The 17534-nt window shown below is 38.4% G+C and overlaps 1 protein-coding gene across 10 annotated transcripts in view; it reads right to left on the bottom strand.

Moving 5' to 3' along the window:
* kif1b.S (kinesin family member 1B S homeolog) overlaps nt 1-17534 on the bottom strand; it is a 213858-nt gene that overhangs the window by 158229 nt on the left and 38095 nt on the right. For all 10 annotated transcript variants that reach the window (XM_041571245.1, XM_041571244.1, XM_018227630.2 and 7 more), the window contains exons 4-7: nt 17325-17504; nt 15624-15689; nt 11180-11358; nt 7044-7155 (exon numbers count right to left, since the gene is read on the bottom strand). In XM_041571245.1, coding sequence (XP_041427179.1) covers nt 7044-7155; nt 11180-11358; nt 15624-15689; nt 17325-17504 — 537 coding nt within the window. The remainder of the gene's footprint in view (nt 1-7043; nt 7156-11179; nt 11359-15623; nt 15690-17324; nt 17505-17534) is intronic.

Here is a 17534-nt window from a genome sequence, read left to right as displayed (position 1 = left end):
CGCGTCATAGTTCCTCTGTATAGTGATACCAAGGTATTTGAACGAATCTACCCAGACAAAAGGGGTGGAAGGGAATGCGTTAGGATCAATGTCAATATGAATGGGAAAGATGCTGGATTTCCCCCAGTTGATCTTTAGGCCTGAAAATTGGCCAAACTGGTCCACTAGGCTCAGGACCACCTGTAATGAGTCACCAGAGTTGTCCAGGTATAATAGTATGTCATCGGCATACAAGGATATGCGTTCCTCCACCATCCCCAGCCGAAGCCCTGTGATATTTCTGGCCTGAAGAATCAGGATTGCCAAAAGCTCATTCGCTATGGCAAAGAGTAGTGGTGATAAAGAGCATCCTTGTCGGGTTCCCATATGCAGGTTAAAAGTTGTTGACTAGTAGCCATTAGATCCGACTCTTGCTGTTGGTTGCTTATATAATAGCTTCACCCATTGGTTGAATTGGTCCCCCAGACTAAATTTCTTCAATATTCACCAGAGGTATAACCATTGCACAGAATCAAAGACCTTAGCCGCATATAGGGACACTATGATGTGTGAATCCTGGTTACTATGGTTTGCACGTACGTTTGGGAATAGTCTGGGAATGTTCACATTTGTAGATCAACTGGGCATGAATACAATTTGGTCTGGTTCTAGGATTTCCTCTACTACCTGTTTTAGTCTGGTGGCCAGTACTTTTGCAAACACCTTGGCATCAGTATTGAGAAGGAAAATAGGTCTGTAGGATCTGCAGTTAAGGGGATCCTTCCCTTCTTTCGGAATAACAACTATCAGTGCTTTATTGAACGAGAAGAGGGAGCTGGTTCTCTTCTGTGGCATCCATTAGCGTTGTGTGTAGCCAGGGGGAGATGAGTTCCCTGGAAGTTTTGAACCAGTCTGAGGGGAGGCCGTCTGGACCAGGTTGGAGTGAAGGGACGCATTTAGAGAGGTAACTGAGTGCACTGTCAAGTTTGGGAAAGATACATCATCAAGAAGGATGATAGTTGATCTGCTGTGTAATTGGTTTTGGTAGCATATTGGTCTTTAATAGTACTAGGCAAAGGAGTTGGCTATTTGGGAGGGGTTTGTTACAGTGACACCTGAGGGGGAAGACAATTTTGGGAATAGTGTTAGTTAGGGTTTGGGATTTTGAAAGATAGGCTAGGATTTTCCCATTCTTTTTGCCTTGGTCAAATGTTCTCTGGGTAGCATACAATAGCCTCTATTGGGTCATTTTGATTCTAGTTTCTTCTAGAACGATTTGTGCTGCTCTGAGGGTGCAGAGTGTGTCAGGACCCACCTTTTCTATATAGTTTCTCTCTGCCTCAGCTGACATTCTCTGCCTTTCTTCCAACTCAATATTAGTCTCTATTCTGGCCCCTTTAATTGCTGTAGTAAGTGCTCCCCTCATTGTGGCTTTACAGGCCTCCCACACAGCACCAAAGGCTGCAGTGCCAGGGTTAAGTTCCCAATATTCTGTAAGGGCTGCCTTGTTTGCTTCCATAACATTGGATTGTGAGAGCCACAGTGGGCTAAGTCGCCAAAGGGTCCTGGGGTGAGGTTGAGCTCTACCAGTAGAGGTGAGTAGTCTGTACTCCACCGTGGCCACCAGGGCAATATTTCTGCTGTGACAGGGCAAGGTCAATGCGTGTTGTAGGTGGCCGAGAAGCATGAGTACTCCTGTTTATCTGGGTTTTTTCAGCGCAGATGTCAGTGAGGGTCATAGCCTGGACCCAGCAGGGGGAATTTTGGCATTATGTGTAGACCCAAGGTTAGTAGGTCTATCAGGGGGTTTACTAAAGCATTAAAGTCTCCCGTGAGGAGCATCGTTGATGGTGGAATATCTGCTATTTTTCCCATTCTGGTATCCAGTAATGTGCGGTCAAGGGGTGGGAGCACGTAAATATTAGCTATGATTATATATTGTGCATGCCATGAGTACATATCGGCCATAGTGGTCAGTGGCTATGTCTACCATCTAAAATTGCACCTCTTTGCAGACCAGTACTGAGATGCCATGGGGCATAGGAGGAGAAGGTGGCATGATAGGTGTGAACCACCCATGGCTTCCTTAGTGCCATAAGTCTAGACCTACCAAGTGCATTTCTTGCAGGAAGAGGACATCAGGGGTATATTTTTTTAATGTAATCAAACATTAAGGCTCTCTTAAACTTAGAGTTCAGGCCCCTGAAGTTCCAAGAAAGGCATTTAAGTGGGCCCCCCATGTCTATCGATTCGGAGCACTTTTGGACGAGTGAAGAATTTTAGAGTATACATCGTAACACAGTTTTTAATATATCTATGAAGTAACCATGACAACAAATAAACAATAAGCCTGTAACATCCCATAAATCACATCCGACCTGACCTTAAAACATGGCAAGTTTTCTATCCATAACATTGTAAACAGGGGTGTGGTTAACTGTGGGCAGTTAACTTTGGGGTATATAACGCAGGAGAATAGTTCAAGTCTCCATAGTACCTGGGTTGACAGTCTTATCAGATCTATCAGGTCTGTGTTGGTGCAGCAGCAGAGCTGAGCTCCATTAACAGGAGGTGCATCTCAGGACAGTCCCTCACTTTCCCCTTTGTGTCCAGGGGAGGGGGATTTCCAGCCAGTGGTCCAGGCTATTTAACACCAAACATAGATTCTCCTTATCATCATTATCAGTTCAAAGGGACTCCCTATGATAGGCGATTGACCCTTCCCCTTGGGGAGTATAGCCAGACTGGGGTGACTATGTTAAATCTATGGCCCAACTAAAGGTATAAACTGGAGCATTTGTTCCCCCCATGCCTTTTGGTGTCTATTGCATATAAACGGGAGTTCAATGGTGGCAAATATGTAACTAAGTCTTTTGCTATATAGGCGCAGCAAATAATCCCTTATTGCCTATTGGCCTGGACCACTTGACATGTTTCCTGGGCTGTAATTCCGGAAAGTGTCACCTGCTGCGGCTTTGGATCCCATCCTTTCAGTTAGGGTGGTTGGGATTAACTCTAGGGGATGGGGCGCCCCGAGCATCTAGCCAGTCGCTTGCCTCTTGTGGTGAGGTTAAGAACGTAGTTCTGTCTCCGGTTTGAATTTTCAGCTTGGCTGGGTTGATCATGCCATATTTTAGGTTGGTTTCCCGCAGTCGGAGCTTGACGGCTGTGAATGTGCCCCATTGCCTCTGCAGTTCAGCAGAATAGTCCGGGAAGATGGACACTTTCTTCCCTTCTATCATGATGTCTGGGCTTTGTCGGTTGGCTTGTAGTATCGCATCCCGGTCCCTGTAGTTCAGCAGTCAAACTAAGAATGCTCTGGGAGGGAATCCTGGTGGGGGGCTCCTGCCTGGTACTTAGTGGACCCACTCCCCTGCATAGAAGGACGAGAAGGGGACCGATGGGAAGGAGTCCTTTAGCCACTTCTCTGCAAAGGACACCAGGTCATTGCCTTCCACTCTTTCTGGAAGCCCAACAATGCGTATGTTGTTACACTGCTAGCAGTTCTCATAGTCATCTAGCTTGTCAGTGCAGATTTTTTTTTTATTTTCTGAAGGTCAGCCCTGAGCAGTGATAGGTTAATTTTAACTTCTTCCAGTTTGGTGGAGAGCGCTGTCCTACCTACCCCCCACCCCCCCAAGCAAATGCCCCTAATTCTTTACTCACCCCTCCATGCAGATTCTGGCTCTGGAGTTCACGGCAGCTATCTTTTTCTTCTTCTACGGTAATCTTTGTGGCTTGACGGCATTTTCACGCTTGTGCAGTAGGAGTAAATTTCTGGTCCCGAACAACTGCGAATGTGCAGAAAGTCATGAAAATTTCCGAAGAAAGAAGATGGCTGCCGTGAATTCCGAGGCCAGAATCTGCACGGAGGGGCGAGTACTCACCCCTTTGCTGCCTCCTCCGGGTCTCTCCCCCACCTTCTGCCTGCGTGCTGCAGCTGGGTTCGCCTGGGGCCGCAGTTCCTGTTGGCCACGATCAGGGGGACTGCTATTAATCAAGCCCCAGCTTTGGTGCGGTAATATGCCGTGCCTCGCGTTCTGACTACTGGGTCTAGACAGCCAATTCTTATTTAGCAGAGAGCGAATGATCTCCCCTCTGTATTGGGGCCGGTGGCAGTGGTGCAGGGCGGCTTATGCCAGCTAGATGGGGCAGATTACCCTGGTGGCCCAGGAGCACTGTTAGAGTGCGTCCACGCTGCTGCCCGGTTGGCCACTCCCCCCAAGAGTCTGTATAGTTTAAGAGTCAAATCAGAAATGTCAAAATTTGGGGCAGGTGGGAAAACATTTACCCATTCTGAAGTTAACCCCAAACTAATATATATTTTTTTTAATTATGATTAAGCAAATGTTAACAGCATATAAAATGCAATCATTCCAGGTATTTTAAATGAAATCGATAATGTTTATATTTTAGGGTCTCTAGAAGCAACATTTGTGTGTTTAAAAGCATATTTACCCATTATAAATTCGTTTTTGATCTCAGAGTTCTAAATATATATTGCATTAAGTGGCTACCTTAGTTTTAGAAACACTGATGACAGTTTCCAGAAGCTGAAATGTCAGAAACAAAAATCATATCTCCCATTTATATTTTCAGGTCTCCCAGAGCTACATACTTTTTGTATCTTAAAGGACACGTAAACCGACCACGAAAAAATCTGAAATCATTAAGCACCTGCCATTATGGTTGTTCAGAGGTTAAATGATAGGCTTCAGTATCCACTTAACTTTGGATTCTCTCACTTCCTCTAGGAAAATGTGACGGTGCTGGTGAACAGAGGAAATATATGCAGTACAAATGGTGGGGGGAGATGTGCCAAACTTATATACACGGTACGAAAATTTAGTGCTTACATGTCCTTTAAAGAAATAGTTCCAAATTGACTCGCTATTGGTCAGATGTTTTTTCCTTTATTTCCAAGGTATTGGTCTTGCCTATACCGCCTGATCCTGGTTTGGCACTATTGGGATGCACGGGTGGGGTGGTTGACTCCGTCGAAAGTAGAACTCTGCTCCAATTGCTCATGTTTTATGCAAGGAAGTTAATTGTCCTCCGGTGGAATAGACCGGCCACGCCTACGATGGAGGAGTGGAAAGCCTTAGTTAACAATGCGCTTCCGTATTATAAAGCGGTTTATATGTCCAGAGGGTGTACAGACAAATTTATAGCAATTTGGATGGTGTGGGTATTGAATTCTAATACTAATAGCCCGAATGTGTTTTAAAGGCCTGTTTCTCATTGTAGTACTGCACCTCTCACCTCCTCTGCTCTCTTTCTTTTCTTCTTCTTTCCTTTTCTTCTCTTTTTCTTTTTTTTTTTTGTCTTATTATGATTTATGTTGTTCATGTATGAAAATTCAATAAAAATATCTTTTAAAAAAAAAAAAAAAAGAAATAGTTGTGTAAAAATAAAACTAGCTAAACAGACTTGTGTGAAACAAAAAGTTTCTAATATAGTTAAACAAAAATGTATTATATAAAGGCTGAAGTGAATGGATGTCTAACATAATATCCAAAACACTTCCTCCTTTGCAGCTCTCTAACCTCTTATTTAGTCAGCAACTTTATAGGGGGCCACATAGGGCAAAACTGTTTGACTGTTTGCTTTTGATCCTTAGCACACAAGTCAGATTAAAAAACAAACTAACAGAACAGTTATGTTCTATATACAATGTTCGATGTTTTCTTATTTGGAAGTGTTGTATCGGCTCCTGCATGAACAGACTTTGGTGGATCCTTCAGAAAGTGTACCTTACAAATACAGGGAGTCCTCGAATTGCATACACCTGACTTACATACGACTCACACTTACAGACAGGGGCTATTACAGTAACATACTATGGTTTGCTTGACTTTTATTTGCATTTAGCTTTAATAAACCACCTTTTTTCCAATTCCCTCCAGTGTGTATGTTGTCTACTGCGGAGCACAGAAAGGTTAAAATAAATATGCATAGAAAGGTAAAAATAAATTAGTGATGGGCGAATTTGCGCTGTTACGCTTCGCCGAAAAATTAGCGAATTTCGCGAAACAGCGAGAAATTTGCAAAACGGCGCCGGCGTATAGTTTTTGACGCCGGCGTCCGTTTTTTCGGGAAAATTTTTTTTTGACGCCGGCGAATTTTTGCCGCAAATTTTCGCGGGCGTTTCGCGAATTTATTCGCTGGCGGCGAATCGCGCAAATTCGCCGCGAATTCGCCCATCACTAAAATAAATACTATTTTAAGACGGACCTCTGTCTAATTTGCATTTAATAATTAAATGTATAGGTTTCAACTGACACACAAATTCAACTTAAAGTGATACTGACACTAAAAAAATATTATTCAAAATATTAATGTACATGAAAAGTTATCTATATCTCATGTTGATCATTTTTCATGGATAGTTCTGATTTTGTAAGTAATTGTTCCTAAACCAGACTGTTTTGCCAACAGGACTGTCCCTTCTTAAACTGTCAATTAGAGTTTCTAAGGCTAACAGACTGCTGAAGCTCAAATGTGGCAGCACCCTCAGAGAGGAACATGGGGGGATCAGATGGGTAATGTAAAAGCATCTGTAAATACTTTTAAGGCAAAATTATATCTCATACGTAACCCGGGGGACTGCTTGTATATAGTTTTTTTTTGTCAAATTACTTTTTAGGACTTGTATCACTCATAAGTGTTCTTACACAAGCATTTTCCATGTTTTCCCCACTCTTTCATATGTTCTATTACCTGGGAACGCACACACTCCTGATTATCATGCCATTGAGTAAAACACGTGGCTCTAATTTCCCCCTGTTAAAATGAACAGATAATCCAAGAGGTACACATACTTTTGTCACACATCGATAATTTTCCTCAAAAAATCTGGTTTTCATTATCCAATTTTAGGACAGATCATGGTTTAGGACAGATCATGGTTTAGGTCATATATCTGCAGAAATACTGAGAATTCAAAAGGGTTCACAAATATTGAAGCTCCACTGTAACAGTTTTCATTACACAAGGTAGCTTCTGCGTGCACCGGTGTTTTACCATGGACAGTATTATCAATCTAAATAAGAATTATCTCTCACCTTTTCTGTGGAGAGGTTTGTATCTAGATCTAGTCTCTTTTGAGTAAACACAATAGTGAATACTGCATGGGAACGGCTGCTGGTCTCATTCATGTTGGTAGCAGCTACCGTCCTGAGGAAAGTTGAAAAATAATGATTATGCATCACCATACAATACAAAGAATACCAATACACACACATATCACATGAAAAATATGCAAGACGTGGCTCTGAAAGCATTCTGGCTCTGCTTTAGCAAAAAAAACAACAACAACAACACATTTATTACTATATTATAAGTAAACCTTTAAAATAAGAATGTAAAATTGATCAGAGTGCTATTCTACTTTTGCAATTTAGATCCTAAGGAACACTTGTACTGTTGATAAACTACTTTTTATTTACAACAGCACCACATGCTAGTCAGTTTGCGACCGTAACCCAGTCTTATCAAAAGAGAAGCGCTCTGAAGTTCCCCGTTTAGAAAAAAGTGTGAGAAAATTGAGGTTTCCAATGTCTTTCCTAAACAGGGGAAGTTTAGAACAGTCTCTTCTTTCTTACAACAAATTAATTTGAATAGTATCCATATCATTTACTGTTTAGCTGGCAAAAAGTAAAGTGGTTGTTTAACCTTCTAAACACTTTAAAGTTCACCTTCAAACACTTTTTTTTTTCTGTTCAGTTGGTTTCAGGGTGTTCACCAGAAATAAGGACTTTTTCCACTTACTTTCTATTTTTCTAATATTGAAATGTAACGTTTCATTTTTCACCTTCTAAACCAGCTGTTGGGGGGGGGTGACGCTTTAACTGTTCTAAATTGATACATTTAATTGATACATTTGTTAACTTTGTCCCTGCTGAGAAGAATCTCTTGAGTTTCATTAAAGGTAGCTGTTGAATTGATACAATAGTTGCTAATATTCCATAGATGCTCCTGAGTGTATCAACTGTATATCAATTAAATGTAGCTAATTGTAACATTTAAGAATCTGCTCCTGGATCACTGAGCTGCCTGACTGACTGAAACTCCAGAGAAAGGAACATTAAATTACAATTTTGGGAAAACAATAAAAAATGGAAAGTAATTGAAAAGAAGTCTTTGTTTATGGTGAACAATATGAAAACAACTGCACTGGAAAAAGTGTTTGGAGGTGAACAACCAGAAATAAAGTTTTTCTTTTCAACTGCTTTCCATTTCTTTTTTTCAAAAAAACTTTTATTAAAGAAATCTATGACACCAGACATTGCTACTTTTGCATAAGTAAACTGCACAACACAATCCAAAACAAATAAAATTAATGAAGGGTATATCTAAATCTTTTTCTTCTTTTTTCTAATATTGAAGTTTAGAATGTTCCTCTACCTGGAATTTCTGGCTGGCATCTCAGATATCAAGATGCAGACAAACTCTGAACTGTTTTAATTTGCTACATTATTTGATACATTTCTCAGCAGCATCTGTGGAATATTAGCAACTATTGTATCAATTATATCAGTTGCCTTTAATGAAATGTTATGAACAAATTAAATTATGTTCAGCAGAACCAAAACTTATCAATGTATCAAATTAGAAATGTTTAGGTAGTCAGAATTCTCCCAGCCCCAGCAGCCTCAGGGAGACGTAAGAAGGTAAAAAATGCACGTCAAACTTGAGTATGAGAAAAACAGTTAAATATAAAAATTACACAGAAATTGAAAAAAGTATCTCTTGTAATACCTGAAACCAACTGAACTGAAAAAGGAGTTGGGAAAGTGAACAACCGCTCCATGCCAGCCAGAAATAATTTGTCTAGTGGGCCCCCCCCAAAATGGTCCCAACTGTGCCCCGTAGTTGACAAGACCGGCCCTGTGCGGTGACAAGTGTATGAACTTAATGTCAATAGCATAAGGTAAAGGAAATATTGACTTTTTTTCTGGCAGAGTTTCTCCATCAGCAGGGGAAGAGAAGTGCTAATCACAAAGCACTGCTGTCACAAAGTACTTGTGACAAATTCCCAGCTACAGAACTTTTCATGTAATTGCAGGTTGATGGCAGTTCATAGGGCCTCCTCTCTGACCAGCATGATTGATGTGCAATTGTTTAACAAACTTTTTAAAACCCTTTGCAGACTCAAAAGTAATCTATAAACTTCTTTCTAGGCTTCTGAGATCTTTCAGTCTAGGAATAGCGATACCATACACTTCAAAAACAAAAAGCAAATCAAACAAAAATGTCTGAGGTTTAAATGACGAGTTTCTACAAGATTCTAATTAAGTATTTGCGCTCCATTGCAGATGTTGCTATTGTGTTTTTATATAGTCTCATATGAGTTATAGTTTAGTTCACTGTTAAGCATGAGTTCAGCAACTGTAAAATTAGTAAGGGATTCTTGTTTTATCTAAAAAGGGTCCACTCTTCATAGCTGATTATGAGGACCACATCTGTGGTCATTTTTAGAGTTAAGGAGTTTATCTGATAATTTAATGAGGTGTTTTTGTGCTTCTACCTCAGATGAACTGAACGTCAAATCAATATGTAGATGCCTAAGAATATTTACCGACTCCACTGAAGCCCATTCAACATGGGTGGAACATAGCTTGGAACAAATCTGTCATCAGATATGATAGAGTTAGAGTTTCACATGAGGAGCATAAGGCTAAAAATAGATTTTCAAAATTTTCCATAATCAAGAGCTGCCACTAAAAGGTGGGGAAGGGGTTATAAATATTTACCATTAAGTAAAAATTATACCACTTTTTATATTTGTAGAAAGCAATCCCCTACAGTACATTCAGGGGTAAAGGCCTTTTGGATTAGACACAGATGCAATGTATTACCCATTAAATTTGTATTAGTGGATGCATAGACACGATTAACCATTATTCATGCAAACTCAACACCACAGAGCAGGCTTAAAGGGAATGTCCACCAAAAAAAAAAATGTTATAGGGTTCAAACGAGTGAATCTTTACCCAATATGCCCAAGAACGGCAGGGCGATATCAGAACGCTCGGCCCTAGGGTTACAACAAAGAGAATGGGCACCAATGGGATAAAGAAGCCATCAACTAGCTGATGCGGTCCTCAATCGCCAAAAAAAAAAAAATCAAACCTCCCCGATCAATATCTTGGCCAGATATATCGATCGGGGAGACTCGTCGGAAACCCCAAACACTGGCAGATAAACTGTCGAATCAGTCTTAAGGATCGATATTGACAGCTTTAATCTGCCAATGTATGGCCACCTTTAGGCAGAAGGACAAAACAGACCTGTATTTGCTGGGGAACTCAGAAGCTTGCAACATTGTTTAAAAAGTAAGGCAAATACTGCTTTCAATAGCAAAGTTTTTTTTTGTTTTTTTTTTTACAAATAACTTTAAAAGCACTGAAAATATTTAGTAAAGGTATATTGGAAAATTGCTTAGAATTATGTTTTCTTTTATTAGGCAAATTTTGTTTCTTGGGGTCACTTGCTCTTTAAAAGAACAGTAACCCCCAAAAATGAAAATGTATCAAAGTAATTGAAATATGGTGTACTGTTGCCTTACACTGGTAAAAGCTGTGTGGTTGCTTTTTAAAGACAACTACAGTTCAAATAAACAAGTTGCTGTGTAGCAAGTGAAAAATAGGGCTAAATGGCACAGGGGACATGGTAGACAACAGATACGTTGTGTTGCACACGGTATGGTGTTAATGCCATAGATAGGTAGGTGATTTTCTTGTCTGAATAACTGGGGGTAATGTATGTGTGTCAGCATCTTCAGCATGTTTGTGAAGTTTAGCTGCAGGGTCTACACTCATTTCAGAATATCCTGTTCTAAATATCAACTTATTATGAGCATCTAGGGTAAAGATGTACATCTGTTAATTAACATGGCTTTTAAGATTGTTACCATATGACTACAATACTTATATAATAATCTCCAGTTTATAAACCTGCAGAAAAAGACCTGTCAAGACTGATATTTTGGGCCAAAGTATCCTTTTTTTTTTTTAAGCCAGGTCCATAAAAAAGGTTGCTTTTGTATTGTAGTGCCTTCCAAGGGCAGTTTTTTATACGAGATACAACCACATGCATAGAGTATTTAGTAGTCTTTAAAACCTCTGAAAAAAAAACCCACATTTCTGGAAAAAGCCATAAAAAATAAAGTGGAAGCGATCAGCTTATTTTGTTTTACCTAGCTTTATTGCCTGCATCCATAAGATCAGCAATATCGGTGTAAGAGGTGACTGCCAATTTGGAAAGGTCCTCTACGTAAGGTCCTAATAGCGGGTGCTCCCTGACCCGCAAGTTTCCTTTGTTTTTGGGGTTCAGCAGGTCTCTAACACGCTCACAATATATTTCCATATAGCTCACCTGTGGGAGACAAAATATTTAAGAATTATCAAATATTATAAAGTTCACCCTATTAGTATGCTTGGTTTAAAATATCTATCCCCTCTCCCTAGCAATCTTTTTTTTTTAAAATTCTTTATTTAGCATTTTTCAAACATTTTTCAAACATCAGGGTACAAAAAAAAAAGAAAAAAGGGGAAGGATATTAAGGGGGGGCATTATTACACCTCACATTTTCAAATATTGGCAAGCTGTTACACAATATTCATATCTTCTGGGCATTTTTTTTTTTTTTTGTAAATAGATGGATATCTACCAACCTCTAATCTGAGATCTATCTACCGCCTTCTACTCCCATCGATTGTCTATATCGGATCCAAGGCTGCCAGATCTTCCAATAAGTAGCACTATCATTATATTTTATCGCTGTGATTTCCTCCATTTCCCTTATCTCCTCTACAGCTTTCACCCAGTTCATAAGTGCCGGCGCCTCTTTCGCATTCCAGGTCTTAGTAATTATGGATTTAGCCATTTGTATCAGCTGGAAGGTAAGTGGGTCCTCTAATAGCTTATAGCTTTCAAGGTTTATATATAGAAGAATAAATGCGTAATCCTCCTTCTTGATTTTCACCTCAGTTATTTTGTAAATACTTGTTAACACATAATCCCAGAAAGCTTTAAGTATGGGACAAGTTACCCATATATGTACATGTGAACCCTCCTGTTGATTGCATCTCCAGCATATCTTTGATGACTCTGAATTCATTTTAAGTTTAACAGGTGTGTAGTGCCATCTAGTTAACATTTTATATATCGCTTCTCTACTTTTCATAACCTTTGTTATTTTAAAGCCATTTTTAAAAATCTTCTTCCAGATCTCATATGGAATAGTTTTACCCAATTCTTCCTCCCATTGTCGGCAAAATGGCCATGTTGTGTTTCCTTCACTATTCAGTAATCTATTATATAGTTTTGATACTGGTTTAGTTATGTCTTGATCTTCTTCTATTAGTTGTTCCCACCATGTTAATGCTCTGTCCCAGTCCTTATTCTTATTCAGATTCATATAATGATTGAGTTGATAATATCCCCATATATCCCTAGGATGTCTTCCCCATATTATTTGTATCTCCTCTAGTGGGATCAACTTTCCCTCTCTCATCATATCCTTCATTCTAGTAAATCTTTCATCTTTTTTCTCCCACCTCGTGAGTGCACCCTTTTCCATTCCCGGGGGGAAGTTTGGGTTATTGCATAGTGGTTGTAATATATATGGGGTTTCAGTCATATGGAAATCCAGTTTAGTTCTGTGCCAGATTTTCAAAGAAGCGTTAATTAAGGGGTGTTGTATTATTCGCTTATTTGCCCTCCATTTATCATCCCATAACAGGTTTTCTATAGGTATATTGCTCCAATCCTGTTCTAGTTTACACCAATCTTTTTTCTCTTTCCTAGAGGTCCAATTCAGTATTCTAGCTAGGTGGATTGCTACGTAATATAAATAGGGGTCTGGGACTCCTTGTCCTCCCTCTTCTTTAGTTTTTGTTAAGGTCTTAAAGCTTAATCTTGGGTTTTTCCCTCCCCATATAAATTTTGTGAAGAGAGTTCTAGTTGATTTGAAAAAAGATTGGGGTAACACTATTGGTAAAGTTTGTAAAAGGAATAATGCTTTGGGCATTACCATCATTTTAATAGCTTGAATTCTTCCAAGCCATGAGATCTTGATATTTTTCCACTTATTAATTGTTTTTTGAAGAGTTGTTAGCAGTGGGACATAATTATCTTGGTACATTCTGTCCAGGTCACCACTCAGTTTTATCCCTATATATTTTATATAAGAATTTGACCATTTAAATGAAAAATTTTCTTTGATCTGCTTCGCTGTCTCTTTCTCCATGTTTATATTCAAGATCTCTGACTTGGAAAAATTGATTTTAAAGTTTGAAACTTCCCCAAATCGGTTAAACAAGTTCATTAAGTTTGGTAATGTTACCCTAGGATTTGTTGTAAATAATAAAAGGTCATCTGCAAATGCTGCACTTTTATATTCTTTGCTCTTTACCTGTAACCCTGCAATATCTCTATTGTTTCTTATATGCGCCAATAAAATTTCCATCACTAATAAAAACAGTGTGGGTGATAATGGGCATCCTTGGCGAGTGCCATTGTGTATCATGACCGTCTGGGAGAGGGTTCCGTTAATTTTTAGTTTAGCAGAAGGTTTATCATATAGGGCCATTATCTTATGTCTAAACCTTTCCCCAAACCCAAATTTTTCCAATGTTCTTTCCATGAATGTCCATGATATTCTATCGAACGCTTTTTCAGCGTCTATTGAAAATAGACACATTGGAATCTGGGATTTTTTTGCATGTTGTATCAAAGATATTGTTTTTGCTATATTATCCTTTGCTTCTCTTTTAGGAATAAATCCTGCTTGATCGTTGTGTATCAACTGCGGTAAGTATTGTTTCATTCTTTTTCCTAGTATCTGGGCATAGAGCTTCATATCTAAATTTATCAGTGAGATAGGCCTATAACTAGAGCATAATTGGGGGTCTTTATCCTGTTTGGGTATTATGGTTATTAGTGCTTCTTGAGCTTGTTTATGGAAGCCATTGCTTTTTGATATGTAGTTAAAATATTTGTCTAGTAAAGGTGTTAAATCTGACTTGAATATTTTATAAAATGATGCTATGTATCCATCTGGTCCAGGGCTTTTTCCTATCTGCAAGTTTTCAATTGCCTCTTCTATTTCTTTATCAAGAAAAGGGGCCTCCAACTCTGTTGCTTCTTCTGGTGTCAGAGGTTTCAGTTTAGCTTCTTTAATAAAGTTTTCCATCTCCTCTAGATTCTTCATCGTATCATTCTTTTTTTTTTTTATATTATAGAGAGATTGGTAGTACTCTCTAAATGTCTCTGCTATCCCCTTCGTATCATAATATATCTTATTTTTTGTATTTCTTATGGCTAAAATGTTATTATGGGATTGCGAGGTTTTAAGAAGATTAGCAAAATGTTTATTACATTTATCTCCGAACTCGTAAAAATTCTGTTTTGTTCTCAAATAAGCTTTTTTCATTTTATGGTTCACTAATGCCTTCAATTGTATTCTTTTAGCTTCCAATATGTTGAACGTTTTACGTGCTATTGTTTCTTTATGTGTTTGTTCTAAATCTGTTATATCTTTTATTAGGTTTTGAATCTCCTCTTCTCTTTTTTTCTTTAGGTTCGACCCTAGTGCTATCAGATGGCCCCTTAACACACATTTTAACGTTTCCCATAAGGTAGCCGGTGAGACCTCTGGGGTATTATTGTTCTCTATTATCTGTTCTATCAGTTTTCGAATTATTTCTCTATTTTTTTCATTATGTAATAAGTATTCGTTTAATCTCCAATTATATTCTGTTTTGCCATTTCCCTGTATCGTATAGCTGACTAATATTGGTGAGTGGTCTGATATTATAGATGTTGCTATTTTTGGTTGTGTAAACATATGGGTCCATTGTTGTAAAACCATAATATAATCAATACGAGAATAAACTTGATATTTTTTGGAAAAATGTGTATAGTCTCTTTTTTGCGGATTTGTGATCCTCCATATATCCACTAACTGGGCTTCTGCTAATGCTCTTTTTATCGTTTTTAAACTCTTGTATGAAATATTGGTTTTGCCCGAGGAGGAATCTATCAAGGGGTTCATTGTTATATTTAGATCTCCACCCATTATTATTAGCCCCTCCCTATATTTTTCCAAGTCTTGCAAGAACCTTTTTAAAAAGTGGGTCTGTTTACTATTTGGGGCATACACATTAGCAATTGTACATTTTTGGTTCGCCAAACTCCCAATCACTATTATATATCTACCTTCCTTATCCGTCTTATATTCTTTTAATTTAAATGGTAGATCTTTGTGTATTAGGGTCATCACTCCTGTCGCTTTTTTATCTGGATTATTGCTCATGTATATGTTCTGATAATTCTTTAAATTTAATTGTGGTAAGTGATTTTGCTTGATACTAGCAATCTTAGTATGGGAATATCAAGACACAAACATGAAAGATTCAGATCTCTTATTTTACCAAATCAGGCAAATTATTTATTTTTTCTTTCTTATTTAGATATATATATAATTTTTTGGCAACGTTACAGAAATCCCGTCGCTGTAATAACACTTACAGCAATTCACTTGTCTCTCACAGTACATAAGACCTATGGTTAGTCATATTTATATGATATTTATATTGTGTTCACAATATCAGGCAAAAATAATTTGTAAAACTTACCTCTACAGAAAAAGAAACTTCATCGCTATTGTTGTCAATTATTTTTTCAAAAAGATCCTCACAGAGCTAAAGAAAAAAGTATCAAGAATCAAAAGTGCTGTCCAAACACAACTTTAAGTTGCTTTTCCTCCCCTCTGCCTGTCAAAGTATGTGAAAGCTATTCTGCTCCTCCTGCATGACTTCACATCACTTTTGACTATCTCCTACTGCATGTCACAGCGTTAAAGGAAAATTATACCCCTAGAATGAATACTTAGCCAACAGAATGTTCATGTCATATTAAGTGGCCCATTAACATTTGTTACGAATACAGATCATACAGAATACGGACCTTGAGTCACCATTTTGGGATGGCGCATGTGTTCCCTCAGATCACCTGGCCAGAAATAATGCAGCGCTAACAATAACAGGAAAGAGTGTGGGAGTAAAAGACAGAACGCTGTCCACTAATTGTGGACAGTATGATCCCATACTTAAAATAGCATTTTTCTATTTAGGACCACTCAATGGTACATGCCTCTAAAAAAGTAGATTTTTATGTAATGACTTATTTAGATAAAGCAGGGTTTTACATAGGAGTAGTTTAAGACCTACATTGTTTGGGGATATCATTTTCACAGTAAAAGTAAAATAAACTGTCTTTGCAGAGTCATTTTACATTTTTCTCAGACCTGTAACTTTCATCTTCCTGCACTTTCGCCAACAACATGCAGTTTTAAGTGATACGGACACCAAAAAGTTATTATCAAAATATAAATCTACTCCCTATAGGTCACAATGACCGTTTTTTCCTGAAAGTTCTGCTTCTTTAAATAAATCCTATTGAAGTTCCTGAACCTGACTGTCTGGCAACCCGACTAGCTTCCTTGTCTGTCAAAAGGAGAACCTCAAACTGGAAGGATCCTAATATTCCTTCATGTGGCTTTCCCTTCCTCTTCCCACCTCATACAGATAACTTGATAGCAGGCATGCTTAAACTTTCTGGAGCATGCCTACTTCAAAGGGGTCTTTCTCCCTACTAGAAAGTAGGCTGGCATGAACTTTCACATACCTGCCTGCCTGTTTCTAATCCTCCCACCTCTGTCATTGATGCTATGATAATGGTAAAGAGAATAAACTTTGCAGATTTTAGGAATTAAAAGCGGATAGCAATTAAAGCACAATGGCAGGTTTAATAAAATGTTTATTGGCTGTCAGTACCAATTTAAGTCCTCAGCAAAGGGGAGCAGATTCAAAATCAGAAAAGGAGAGAGAGCAACAAAGCAGCCAGCTATGTATTATTATAGCTGTTGGCCCTTTATAGACATAGACAGAGATAGAAAATCACAAGATAGATGAAATTCAAACAGATACTGTATACAGGTATTGTATAAAAAAATATCAGGATGCCCTTCCAAAAAAACTGACCTCCAATATGCTTCCTTCCATCATCTAGGCCCTCTATAAGCAGCCAACCCTACACTCTGGGGACCTATGACGTAAAGGCTAAAGAGTATACTGCAATTTCATATCCTCTACGTGTGATGGCAATAAAATCTCTGCTACCGGCTCTGTATTACTTCACATTCATCAAAATTTGAAGAGCCCAAATTTCACAGACACTTGGATAAAAAATATATGCATTTATAAAAGTAACTCTGAATAGCATTAGTAAAAACAAATCAAAGAAAATACAAAATACAGTGTCTGCAAAGTATATACCTGTGGGATGATGCCAGCTTGGGTCTCTTCTTGTTTACCCATCATGGTGTAGGATTTACCAGCTCCTGTCTGTCCATAGGCAAATATGCATACATTGTAGCCTTCAAAGGCATGCTGAAGCATTTCTTTTCCAATATCATTATACACACGACTTTGGGATGCAAAGCAAGGGTCATCTTGCTGCAAAAAATGAAACAACATTATGTACAC

This window comes from Xenopus laevis, chromosome 7S (assembly GCF_017654675.1).
Source record: "Xenopus laevis strain J_2021 chromosome 7S, Xenopus_laevis_v10.1, whole genome shotgun sequence".
NCBI lineage: Eukaryota > Metazoa > Chordata > Amphibia > Anura > Pipidae > Xenopus > Xenopus laevis.
Note: the sequence above shows the minus strand (reverse complement) of the source record. Positions and strands in the feature narration are given on the sequence as shown.